This window comes from Bos taurus, chromosome 9 (assembly GCF_002263795.3).
Source record: "Bos taurus isolate L1 Dominette 01449 registration number 42190680 breed Hereford chromosome 9, ARS-UCD2.0, whole genome shotgun sequence".
Lineage (NCBI taxonomy): Eukaryota > Metazoa > Chordata > Mammalia > Artiodactyla > Bovidae > Bos > Bos taurus.
The window spans coordinates 27,529,682-27,544,028 of NC_037336.1; the positions used below are offsets into that span (position 1 = coordinate 27,529,682).

A 14,347-nucleotide genomic window follows, 5' to 3' on the forward strand; every position below is an offset into this window, starting at 1 on the left:
TTACAGCACATAATGAACTGAGAACATTAAAACATTTTAACTATTATCATATTCAGTAAGTTGGATGTCTTAGGAAACTAATAAATGATAAGGATCAGATTGCAACTTAAAATAATCTAGATATTAAAACCACTAGATATTAATCATGGAGAAGGCAATGGCACCCCACTCCAGTACTCTTGCCTGGAAAATCCCATGGGTGGAGGAGCCTGGTAGGCTGCAGTCCATGGGGTCGTTAAGAGTCAAACACAGCTGAGTGACTTCACTTTCACTTTTCACTTTCATGCATTGGAAAAGGAAATGGCAACCTGCTCCAGTACTCTTGCCTAAAGAATCCCAGGGATGGGGGAGCCTGGTGGCCTGCCATCTATGGGATTGCACAGAGTCGGACACGACTGAAGCGACTTAGCAGCAGCAGCAGCATCAGATATTAATCAATTTATGACAGAAGCACAGCTTAACATTGCTATCAGTTAGATCATGTCCAATTGTGAAAAGGGTAGAGAAACAATTTATTCAGCACATGTCTTTATGCTCTTCATGTGTGGCCATTTCACAAATCCTACTTAATAAAGCTGATTTGATAATCCCTTAATTTCTTTCGATTATTCATTCATTCATTCATTATTTTTAAATGATCATAACTGGAATACAGTGTTGCAGGTCAAGAATCAACTGTAGGTTGATTCCTGGAGTTTTACTTGGTCTTCTCCATCATGCAACAACCCAGGGCAGGGCTCTGAGCTCATTTGGCTCTCTGCACATGACTGGTAATGGTCCATCTAAGGGCTGCATTCAAACACATCAGAAAGACTTTCAGAGAGACATATTTTGTAAAAGGAGGTATTTAGTGTTGCCAAATTATTTTTCAACCCCCAAAGTTCACATTCCATCTAGGTAAAGATTACTGTGTTTATGACTTTGCTAACATTTCTCATCCATCTATTGCCCTTAAAGTTCAATATGTAACATTTTTATTCACATAAGAAAAGATTAAATTAAAAATGGGCCTAACAGCAACAAACAACAACAAAACTATTTTGTATGTAAACTCTGCATCAAACTGCCATACAAATCTCCAAAAAAGTTCATTAGGATTTATTTCTCTCAATTTATGAGAAAAGTTAAGATTTTAGGTCACAGTGATTCTTAAGAAAACCGTAGAGTCAAAGTAGGTGCAGTAACAGAGACATCATTATCTCATTCTCAAGAAGACAAAGTGAAAACCAACAGGTTTCCCCTAAGGATTAAAATAAAAGAGGCACATAATTAAAGGTCACCAAACACTGCTGTTAACAAGATCAACATTTACTAAACATAAACTGAACTTATGCCACTTCCCTGATTTTAAAGGCAGCTTTTTTGAACAAAAGCAAACTTATTCTGAGACAGCCCATAAAACGGTAATCTGGGAAAACACTGTCCCATAGATCTTAAGAGCCTATGGAACTTCCCAGGAAGAGAAAAAAACAGAAATATGGTCTGGAGAAAATTAATTAATGAATTCACAGTCAACTTTACAGACTTTATCAGACTGTCCTTTAAAATATATATCATCATAAGTAGTATCGCATGCTTCTGAACTCCGAGACTTTCAAGAGCCAGACACTCTCCCCTTCCCCTGCCCCCAGCTCCTCCGCACCCCATGGAAGAAAGTGGAAAACCTTCAAGACCAGGCCAAAAGAGAAGCAAAACTTAGGTTCAAAAATGCTATTAAACAACCATATTTTAATTGTCACCTTTTGATTCAATAAAATGGAACCACATTTTGTGATCATGATCACACTAAGATCATGGCATCTGGTGCCGTCACTTCGTGGCAAATAGATGGGGAAACAGTGAGGACAGTGACAGACTTTATTTTGGGGGGCTCCAAAATCACTGCATATGGGGACTGTAGCCATGAAATTGAAAGACGCTTGCTCATTGGAAGAAAAGTTATGATCAACTCAGACAACATATTAAAAAGCAGAGACATTACTTTGCCAAAAAAGGTCTGTTTAGTCAAAGCTATGGTTTTTCCAGTAGTCATGTATGGATGTGAGAGTTGGACTATAAAGAAAGCTGAGCACCAAAAAATTGATGCTTTTGAACTGTGGTGTTGGAGAAGACTCTTGAGAATCCCTTGGACTGCAAGGAGATCCAACCAGTCCATTCTAAAGGAAATCAGTCCTGAATGTTCATTGGAAGGACTGATGCTGAAGCTGAAACTCCAATACTTTGACCACTCGATGTGAAGAACTGACTCATTTGAAAAGACCCTGTTGCTGGGAAAGATTGAAGGCAGGAGGAGAAGGGGACGACAGAGGATGAGATGGTTGGATGGCATCACCGACTCAATGGACATGAGTCTGAGTAAACTCCAGGAATTGGTGATGGACAGGGAGGTCTGGTGTGCTGCAGTCCATGAGGTCACAAAGAGTCGGACATGAGTAAATGACTGAACTGAACCAACACTTTGTGAAAGATGGACAAAATGAAACATAATTACTTGCTGTTGGTAAGGGTAAAGAATACATAATACTATAATGCTATATACAGCTCCTATATTTTAGAATATCACAAGTTATAAAGGTAGTATCATCAAATTTGTGAGCAAGCTTTATCAAAAAAAGAAAGAAGGAAAAAAAAAGACCCAGGCATATACTCTGAGAAAACCATAATTCAAAAAGATATATGTACCCCAATGTTCATTGCAGCGCTATTCACAATAGCCAGGACACGGAAACTACCAATAAGTCCATCGACAGATGAATGGATAAAGAAGTTGTGTATATAAATACAATGGACTATTTCTTGGCCATAAAAAGGAACAAATTTGAGGCAGTTCTAGTGAGGAAGATGAACCTAGAGCCTGTTTACAGACAGAAGTAAATCACAAAGAGAAAAACAAATATCATACGTTAATGCATATATATGGAATCTAGAAAAACGGTACTGACGAACCTATTTGTAGGGCAGGAGTAGCGACAGAGACGTAAAGAACTCATGGACACAGAGAGTGAAGGAGAAGGTGGGATGAATTGAGAGAGTAGCACTGAAACATATACATCACCATACATAAAACAGGGAGCCAGCAGAAATTTGCTGTATGAGACAGGGAGCTCAAACTGGGGCTCTGTGACAACCTAGAGGGGTGCAAGGTGGCAGCAAGGTTCAAGAGGGAGGGACATAATATATCTATGGCTGATTCACACTGTTGTAGGGCAGAAAGCAACACAGCATTGTAAAGCAATTTTCCTCCCCCTAAAAATAATTTTTTTAAAAATACCCAAAAGTTAGAGTTCTTTATATACCAACTGTGTATTAACAAATCTACAATAGCTTCTAAATCCTTCAAATATGCAGCTCCCTCACGGCTCCCAGAAACCAGAGTTAAACACATGTATAGACCCTAATCTCCTCTCTGTACCTCAGACTAATCAAGTGGAGCAAATATGTAGCTGAAGGATACACCATCTCTGATCCCCATTTTACAGATTAAGAGAATTAGGTCTGAATCACCGTGTCCCTGGGGATGAGTTATAACTTCCAGGAGCAAGCTGTCTCCCACCACTGCAAGCTCTGTGACAAAGGAGGTACTAAACCAAGGCAGAAGGAAGATTCCTTGACTAGAGGCTGGGACCAGAGAAGGCAGCCCACCATCAGGCTTGAATGTTCTCTGTCCCTGGGGCCTGTAGAACTCCTCCCCACTTTTGTTTCTCAGTAGCATCAGAGATTGTCCTTTAAAAAAAAATACTCTGAAGACCAGTTTTGTATATCTCCTATGGCTAGAAGAGGGTCATATGAATTCCCTACCATGGAACATGGCAGATACAACCCTGACCAGCCATCATTTGACACATAGCTGTCAGTTAAAGGATTTGAAATGCCTCCTTGTTCTGTTGTCCAATTAGCACTTTACGGAGGTACACAAAGACTTCCGTTAGCAGGAGAGATTTGATTCCTCCATTCCAAACCAAGACCCATTTGTTTTCAAAGAATACAGCATTGTTGGGGGGTTTTAAATGCATGACTGTTTTCGAGTGTATGCACTGATCAGAAAACAAAAGTCAGTATGAGGACTCTTCACCACCCGGCCTGCAAACATTTAGGGCATGATGCTGGAAGAGGGAGTGTGGTTTTAGCTGTAGGATATGGTTTTAGCTGTAGGATACTCCTCCTCAGCCATGGCTTCTAAAAGAAAGTGCTTCTGCAGAGGTGCTCTCCCAGGCATTCTCAAGCTCCAGACATCCTTGAAACTGCCCACCTGGCATCCTCCTGGCAGCAACACCAGGTGGATTTGACTGAATTTCAAAGTTAAGGGCTGTGATTTTAGTTACCAAAATATAACTTCAAGCAGAACAAATAAAACATATTAAAAAAAAAAAAAAGGCAAGCAGCTGAAAGCAAAGGTCCCTTCCATTTATTCATACTTTAACTATGGAATAATAATACTTGCTACTCTTAAATATCTTTATGTATTATTCTTTGGGAGATACCTTCTTCCAAAGTTAAGAGTTTCCATACCAAATTTTTAGCCATCAAGGATTGTTTAGATAATACTTTAATATTATTAACTTTTAGATTGCATCATGAGCCTAGAGCAATATTCACTGATACATGTTCCTGAGAAGACTAGTTCCATGCAAGATTAATAGAGGATATGAGAAAAAGGGTTCCTTGGTTTGTTGCAAACACTTTGTGTTCAAAGACTTGACGGGAATTAAGCTCAGGTTTCTTTAGTCCTGGACTTCTAGAAGCTGCAGAAACACTAGCACGAATCACGAGCCTTAGGATGTAGGAGAGAGGATGATGACTCTAGAGCCCCATGATGTATTTAATCTCACAGCTCATGTTCAGGGAGTATTTGATTTTGCAGGATTAGCACCCACAGAATGCAGTTTTCAAAATGCTGCCTGACCAAGCAGAATGCAGACTGGCTTCTGAAATCTAGGTTTAATTCTTAATGAACACTTAGAGTAGGTATATCACACACACAAGTATATTGTTTATCTATTTCAAGTCATTTGCCTCTACGATTGTAATCCTTATCCATATACTCCCTCCTACAAATGATGAGCAGATGTTAAAAAAAAAAAAAGTTTCTACAAAAAAAAACAACAACAACTAATTTTTGCAACTAGGGCCACTGGTCAAATGATGCATAGGCACCCCTACAACTATTCCCAGTCTCACTGGATGAACAGCTCTTCAAGTTTAAACTAGGAAGAACGACAAAGATTTTCTAGGCATCAGACGTAACACAGCAATGAAGCCTCACATGTGTGAAGCTCTTTCATGCAAACTTTCAGCACATTTTCTCAGATGCTCCTAAGCATTCTGTAGGGTAAATGGGTCAGGAATTATTTGCCCCACTTTTCAAAGGAGGAAACAGCACCAGGAATATAAATGGCTTGAGCAAAGTCACACTTATTTACTTGTCCTGTACAGACGCCCGAGACAGGGTATAGAAAACATGTGCCTTCTCACTAAGTCCAGTGCTTTCCCAGCATATTCCGTCCTCTCTCTCCCAGGCCTGTGCTTAGCACAGTGAGAAGCTATTCCAGAAATTCAGACCGTGGGGCGAGATTGGCAAAGAGAAGCAGTTGAATGGACCAATTCCGCTCCAGCATTACTAGGCATAGAGGGTACAGACCAGAGGCACTAAGTCTCTTTCAGATTTTTCCTCTCTTCATTGCAAAGACACAAATGCTGTGAAAAGAACCTCCTTTCCCCTTATTTAAATTTCTGAAAAGGACTAAGCTAGAAGTCAGAAACAATCACACTTGATCCTGAAGAAAAGTTTTCTTTCCTGTCTGTAACAGGAAAAAGGAAGAAATGAGTTAATTATCTAGTTGGGTTGAAGAATTTTCAAAACAGGTTCAGGCACTCCTGCAACACCATTAAGTAAAGACCTAAGTTCTAGGCCAGTAATTCTCAAAGTCTGACCTGTAGTGTCACCTTGGAGTCTTCAGAAAAGCAAATTTAAGAATCAGAAACACTGGGGTGGGCCTACTGACGCGTGGGAAAAGCCCTGAAGGTGAATTTGAGGTACACTCAAGTCCCAGAATTTTCTATGATATTCAATGCAGTACATATTTTAAATAACCTATTACTTGGAGTTATTATTTCCAATAAAAATAATTTTAATGAATAGCCCCACCAATAATGGTCTAGAAGGACTTAGGATTTGAGACACATTAAAATATATATAAACAACAGGCAAATAATATTACCTTGCATTAACCATTCATCTGGCACTGGTTTCAAAAAGAACAGGAATTTGAGAAAAATGAATACATTTCTTCTTCCCATGGAATTGTTTTAGACGTATTTATTTGGCCGCACTGGGTCTTAGTGGTGGCATGTAGGTCTAGCTCCCTGACCAGGGATTGAACCTGGACCCCCTGCATAGGGAGCTCGGAGTCTTAGCCACTGGACCACCAGGGAAGTAGTCCCCCATGGAATTGTTTTTAAACATACCTATCAAAGTGCCCACATCCGCAGTGGCCAGAAATGCAGAGCAGCTATAACACTTTTTAATCTACTTTTGAACAACGACAGAAATACAGCCTTACTATGAGAAGTTATTTCTCTAGGGTAGAACTATAAGTGTGTTTTGCAGTGTTAGGACACATTCAAAATCTCGGAGGGACAATCAGGTGTACTGACTCTGCAGGGACACCCTCTCCGGTTCTCTAGTCCACACACTGGCAGTTGCAAGTTGTGAAACCCCAAGTCCACCTGGTCCAGCCAGGTGTGGACAAGGACCTGGCCTCAAGCCTCTTCTCCCAGCCTGCTGAGTCTCACATTGATTACAATGTTGACAGGAAATCAGTAGGTGGATAATATGGCCTTTGTTAGTAAAACAAATGTAAGCTACTGATACGGTTTCATGCACCCTGGTGTACGTAGATGCGTCTGTGTAATGTATACAGCGGCACAACCTTCATCAGGCTTAAAGTCATGTTAGACTTGACTTTGAATCCAAGCTCTACCACTTACTAAGGGGGTGACTTAAGTTGCCTGAACTTTCAGAACCTGTTTGCTTTTCTTTACAGAGGGGATATTAATATCTATTACCTACCACACAGAATTAATGGAAAGGAATCAATGAAAAAAAGCACACTTTTTTTTTAGCATTAGAAGTTCAGAGGTTTAGCATTTAGCCAGAAAGAGCTTCCAATAAATAGTAACCATTTTTATTATTTTTATAGTGTTTTACAAAGCTGGAATTTGAAAGCATAACAAATTATAACAAAGAATGTTTTTTTCAAAGTGCACATAACAGTTAGTTTACTTGTAAACTGTTCAAAAAAGAGTTTTTATGGGGTTCAAAGTTTGCATGTAGGATCCAAAGTCATTTAAAAGGCAAAAACTATTAGCATTTGGGACTTCCCTGGTTGTCCAGTGGTTAAGACTCTGTGCTTCCACTGCAGGGGGGCATAGGTTCAAACCCTGATTGGGGAACTAAGATCCCAAATGCTTCCCGGTGTGGCATATATATATATGCATTAGATATGAAGGCAATGGCACCCCACTCCAGTACTCTTGCCTGGAGAATCCCATGGACTGAGGAGCCTGGTGGGCTACAGTCCATGGGGTCGTGAAGAGTTGGACATGACTGAGTGACTTCCATTTCACTTTTCACTTTCATGCACTGGAGAAGGAAATGGCAACCCACTCCAGTGTTCTTGCCTGGAGAATCCCAGGGACGGGGGAGCCTGGTGGGCTGCTGTCTCTGGGGTCGGACAGAGTCAGACATGACTGAAGCGACTTAGCAGCAGCAGCAGCAGCAGCAGCATTAGATGTCACTCCATTCCTATTCCAGGTTGGAAAAAAAGCCTATAGCTTGTGTTAGATCAAATGTTATAACCAGTTCTATCAGACAAAAGTACCCATTTTAAACTAACCAAAAAAAAAAAAAAAAGGAAAACACTGATTTCAGGAAGATGAAGAAAATATGCCATTTAAATTGTAAAGACTTTCAAATCTAAACACACCTGAGATATTAAAATAAGAGAAAACAAGTTTATAAATTTTACTTCCCACACTAATCTGGAGAAATATAAGGATATACTTTTATCTTATGCTTTCATCATTTTTAAATGTCCTTCAATTTCCTAGAGTTGGTACAAGCAAATGTTTTCATACACTTCTATTTCTACCCCATAGAAATGATGTAGGCATAAATACAGAGCTTCTAGAATTGTTATGTGGAAAAAAACATAGATGCATCATATCTTGATGGCCTATCTATTTTAGTATATTTAAAATAAACAATAATCAAGTTCTAAGGGGAAAAAGGGAACCAAAATTGAAAGAGCTTACTATATAGGTGAAATAACAGAACTGAAGTCATTCTTCTGTGTGTGTTTGGGTTCTGATATTTGTGTGTTACAAGGCACAGAAATAGGGAAGCAATTATTAGCAACAGTAATTTCAAATCTATTTTTGGAAAAATTACACTGAGTTACTTGAAATTCTACTAAATAACTGACATAAATTCTTGAAATTTTAGTGAAACCCACAGGTAATGGACAGCTGGCTCTCATTTCACACAAGGCACTGGAGGGTCAGAGGCAAGATCCATGGAGGGGCGGGGTCCTGGGACCAATTTCCTGCAAATACCAAGGTTCAACTTACAGAAAAGTATTTAATGATACCACAATTTTAATATTTGCTATTTTTAGTATAAACACAGAAGTGTTAAAACGTGTTTATGTCTCAGATTTTATTTCTGTCAAGTACACATATGCACAGAAAAGAAACAGACCAAGAAATACAGACCTCCTGTTTTAAGAAGCCCCTGGCTGCCACTCTGAAATTCTTGACTGGGCAAGTAGAGGATCTGACCCCAAACCAAAGCAGCATCAGAGGAAAAAGCTGGTGGAATGCCCATCTGCATATCTGGGCCATTGCCCACATATGGGCCCCCAGCCAGATGACTCTGGCATCCTGTGCACGGGATGCTTCCCATGCAAGCCTTTATTTGAGAAAGAAGGCAAAACAGCTCTGCAGAGATCGGTTCTATGCAACTTTGGGTGTATGAGAAAAGAAGCTGCCCTTGGTCTGTGAACCAAGAAACAGAGCTGGGCACTGGGAGAAGTTTCTACATCTTTTTTTTTTTTTTTTCCTAGTCAATGTTAGAGCAGAGTGATGCTCAATAACAATGGAAGAGTGAATTAAAGAGAGAGACACACATGATGATGTCAGGGGGTAAACACAGAAAACATTTAAAAGAAAGAAATTTATTGTTATTTTACAACCTAGCAAACTCTCAACGTATTCTTCCATCATAAGTTTCTGAAATGTTATGTGGATATTGTTAGTCTTCTCCATGAATCAGATCAGTTAATGACCTCAAGATTTTATTACCAATGGCATTTAACTCTAAAATTTTAAATTCCCGGAGAGAGAGAAAGTTGTGACAGATAACATTCTACACTTTCAGAGAACTTTCAAATTTATCATATGTACCTAGGAAAATCAGAAGATTCTACCTGCACTTTTCAAGTCACTTCATGTCAATGCTTTATTTTGTTTTAAGTAACTAAAGAACTTGTAACTATAAACACTGCATAAAATCACGATTGACGCCACTGAAGTACTCCATAATTATGATAAAATTGTTTATATTTAGTCCATCTAAGCACTCAAGGCCTTCTCCATAAATGTGTAACTCCGAAAAGCTTAGCAACTATGCAGTAGAAAGCAAATGATCATTCTTAATTGTTTCAAACCTGCTTCTCCACGCAGCTACACACACGTGTACTAATCTAATTGTTAGTTGCACCTGTTCCAAGTTAGCAGTACTTCATAGAGCAAATGGCAAGAATGGCATTTTCAAGTGTTAATCTGTTCAGTGTAAATTTGTACTTTCTTTCAGAAGTTTATGACACATAGGCTTTGCATCATATAGGAGTCTGAGGTACAAAAATGTGGGCGGTCTAGAATTTCCTTACTTGAAAGCAAAGCTGTCTTTTCAAACTAAAATAAACTATGCTCCTCCAGATTAGAGCTGATTTTTCACTGAGAAATATCTGAGATATCTGAGTGTTTTTTCAACATTTGCATAAAGTACTTTTTGATTCAACCAAACACTGAAGAAAAACAGCAGAAACTCTTTCACAAACTGCTGAAAGCTGTAAAGAAGAAGTTAGATTGTTCTTGTCCTGTACAACCATAACCATCCTGCAAAAGCACTGATGCTTTTTGTAACTATCTAACATCTTCAGTTTCTGAGCATTAAGGCCAGAAATGATAAAAAAAAAATTTACCTTCTTCAGATTATGAGCTTAGACTCTGGATTCTGCAAATGCAGCAAATCTGTTTCCAGCGTTCACACCCCCTTTTCATAAGAATCACCCTAAAATCTGAAGCTGGAGTAATCATACAGCTCAAAGATTTTAATGAATGATATATACAGATACGTTTTTCGTAAAATGGAAGTTTTGTACTAAATTTCTATAGCGTGAGATTCTAATTTCTTGTCTTATGAACTGATTTCCTGATTTTTCAAAGAAGATATGTTTATCCAAACTTGTCTGCCAAATATAAAATTAAATGCACATTTAGCATAATTAAAAACAAAGATACTGAATCCTGACAGGTAAATTTCTCTGCACCCTTTGTCTCTGTCCTTCACTTGTTAAAGGATCAGAACACTGTGTATACACTCTGATAACATACTGATAAATGAGGTTCTCATCTCCCATTAAGTTGAGTTGCAAGTTTATGTAGACATACATATTCCTTAAAGTCTAGTTAAAATACACTCTACTTACAGAATGGGAGTCAAATGTTTCTAGAAAGTTAATAGTTACTTAACTAAGAAACTTAATCAAGTTTCTATCTGAAACAATTTTGGGCTTCAATTAATTTTAATAAGTCTAAAATTTTCTGCAGAGCTACAAAAAAGCCCAAATGTTACTACAACAGACACTAAACACTTCAGGTGTAAACAAAACTTGGTGAACTGCTGTGTCAAACAATGTTACATTCTGGAAATCTGGCTATATATAAAACAAACTTTACTCATAATAGCTCATAGATACATAAAGTTTTCAAAAATCTATCAAGAACAAAGGAAACATAAGCACCCACCTACTGTGTGTGTGCACATGCTGCTGGCCCCCAGGTGCATGTTCTCCCAGTATTTTGCCACTATTTGCAAAAGAATTATTTTATTTAAAATTAAATACTATATTTCTAAGAGGCAACAATTAACAGGAATCTCTGGAGTCCTTTAAGAGTCATAATTTCACCCTATCAAACCAACCGGATGTTCTTCGTCCTTTGTTTTTCTCTTCTGTATTTGCATTAACATGGCTGCTAATTATATTAGTCTGGTGGCACATAAAGTCTGGATGGGAAAAAAATCACAAGATTCTTATAGAGCTTAAATACCTCTTAGGATTCAAACGTATACCTGCTTAAACACTTTTATATCGCAGCTACTTCTATATTGTTAGAAAACTTAGCTTTGATTCCGAATTTCTGTTTCATAAGGGATGTAGCACTTTCCAATACACCACTGCATATACACATGCACATAAATAATTGCAGGTGCACACACACACACACACACACACACACACACACACACCCCTTTAGCCATATTATGCTACTTTGTATATTTAGCTTCCCATTTGTATATTTGTGTTTTTCTGAAACTGTTTAAGTTCTGGAAAAGTTTGTATTCATCACACAAAGTGCCATATAGATCGAATGCCTACATTTACCATAATAAAGCCTAAATGTTGCTAAACCACATTTTTAGAATTCAAAATTGAAAAGAGCATAAAAACGCTCTTACCCACCCACTCATTCTCACAGCTTCATATGCTTTTACACAGTGAATCAGCAAATGTATTCTTTTCTGAATCATATATGAACTTAAGAATGTTTTGAAAATGTTTATACAGTTTGGCATACTTGGCCTTACTGGTAGTTTACCAAAGTAAGCTCTCTAGTTGTTCTGATCAGCTTTATCATTAACAGTAAAACCTTTAATGCATAACTTAATTGAACATGTGGTACAGAAAAATAAACTGTTTTACAAGTAACTAAGAAAATGTAACATTCTTAAAATTATAGTTCCATCTTCTTCTTCTTACAACCCAGTGCATAAGTAATTCACAGAGCAAAATATACATCATCAAGATAACTTTCCTGGGGAATAAAAACATCCTTGAGATAATATACAAACACTTCTTCAGCTAATATTAAAGAAAACAACCACCACCACTCATGAGCTTCATGACAACTGATAAACAATGAAGAACACATCAGTTTCAATAGCAAATCCTTACTCTTTTGATTATTGAGTGGGCTCTCAGAAATCTCCAGTCTTGTAGTCCTTTTAGCTTTTATGAAACAATTGTTGGAAATGTGAATGGCTATTTCAGATTAATTTATACTTTCCAAGGAAAGCTGTTGGTAACAGGAGTAAGCAAGTACCTCCTACCTCAAATTAACTGGTAAAAGTGGTTTATTTTTCACCTCTAAACTATCCTCAACTCCTCCTTCTATTGCCCTTAAGGAATTTAAATTCAGAGACATGACGTTTTCCTTTATTGGCTCCTTGCCTCTTTGCAACTGTACAACATTCCTCAAGAAGTATATATAATTCTCCATCCCACTGGATCAGACAACGCTATCTATTTCAGAAGCAATTACATACACAATGTAAGATACAACATTTTTTCTTAGAATTGTTTGTATCAATAATAAGTGTGATTTCACGGCTACTGGTTCAGTCCATAGCAATGCTGTTGCTCACCTAAGTATTTCTCTTCAATCTACATACTTTGAAAACTCGGTGTGTCCTGTAGATCAGACTGCTGTAAGGATACCATCTGCACTACAAAATGGTTTGTTAGAGCCTTATACTTTTTACACAATATATTTCTTGAAAAACAATACACGTCGATGAAGAAACAAAGATACTGCAAAAATTAGAGAAGAAAAGTAAAAAAATATATATATATATTTCTGTTTTAACACCTGTATAGTAAATTACATGTGACTATCATGTTGTTAACATTAATAGGAACGCAAAGCATAAAAGAACAAGAGCTACCTCTTGCTTTGCTTAAAGAAATTAAAGACAAGTTTAACCCGAACCTGCCAAACTGTCTTCAGAAGAAAAGACATAGGTGGGGGCGGAAAGCTTCACCTCTCTCGTACCCCGTAGCGCATTCCCCTGAAAGCATTTTAAACATAGGCAATATATCTGTCACCTTTTCTTTTTTCTTCTATTCTAATCAACGGCAGACCTTTTACTGCACTCCCCTGCCCACTATCTCAATGGCACGTTACAGAATAAGAGGACCCAAGTGTCACTTACCAGTTGCATGCCACAGATAAAGATAAGCGTGCACCTGCCACTGCAATAACCCATGGTTTCCGAGACCCCTGCCACAGCCAGACTGTCCCACGTCGGCCACCGTCGAGCCCCCACTTTATCCAATCAGATCGCGGGGAAGGACGGGCAAACCTGCCGAGGGCTCGGGGGCTCCGGGCTGCTGCTGCCAGCGTCCTGGGAAGTGACAGGCATTAGGACCTGCTGGCGCGGCGGCGGCGGTGGCGGCGGCAGCTCCAGCCGCGCCCGCCACACATACCTTCACTCGCTCGGTGCACACGCCGCGCCGCGGGCAGCGCCGCCCGCGGAGACGCGCCCGGGGCCCGCAGGGGCAGCAGCGGCAGCCTCGCAGCGCCGCCGCGCCCTCGGGCATCTGGCCGCGAAGTTTCGCCCCCGCCGCTCCCCGCGCCGGCTCGCCCCGCGCCCCCCCCCCCAGCGCGGCCGCCGCCCGACGCGCGCTCGCCCCGCGCTCTCCGCGCGCCGGCTCCGGGGGCGGCAGAAGCGCGTGCGGGGCGCTGCCCACCTCCCTGCGCCGCCCGCGGCTCCTCCGCGCCCCGCGCTGCGGGGCCCGGCGGGCGGGGGGCGGAGCGCGGGCCGGGCGGGGGCGTCCGGGCTTCGCGGTCCCGGGCGGCGGCGGCTGCAGCGCGCCGTGATGCGGGGTCCGCGCCGCGTCCTGCAGCGGCGCTGCCCCTCCCTTCGCCCAGATGTGTTAATCCTCCTACAACAAATCCTTCAACCTGCGCCCCGCCGCCCCCTCGCAGAACGTCGACTTCTTGCAGTCCGGCCGGGGCTACCGTCGAGGGGACTGTTGGCGGCCGCGGCAATGGGGACGCTGGGGTCCGCGGGGCGGAGAGTCCGAGTGGCCTGTCCGGAGCTTGCTGGGCTGGTGTCGGTCCTGCTCCCGCAACCGAGCCCGGAGCACTGCGCGCGAGTCAGCCGCTCGTGTGCGTGTGTCTGTGTTTGAGGAAAGGGGACGAAGAGGAAGGTTAGGGACGGAGG

General features: G+C 40.6%; 1 protein-coding gene across 2 annotated transcripts in view; it reads right to left on the reverse strand.

The window, feature by feature from the left end:
• NKAIN2 (sodium/potassium transporting ATPase interacting 2) overlaps nt 1-13,769 on the reverse strand; it is a 1,181,035-nt gene extending 1,167,266 nt beyond the window's left edge. For both annotated transcript variants that reach the window (NR_198871.1, NM_001434919.1), the window contains exon 1: nt 13,334-13,769. Coding sequence is in view for 1 of the 2 variants with exons in the window: in NM_001434919.1 (NP_001421848.1) it covers nt 13,334-13,387 (54 nt within the window). In the remaining variant the exon portion in view is untranslated. The remainder of the gene's footprint in view (nt 1-13,333) is intronic.
• Nucleotides 13,770-14,347: the final 578 nt, after the last annotated feature.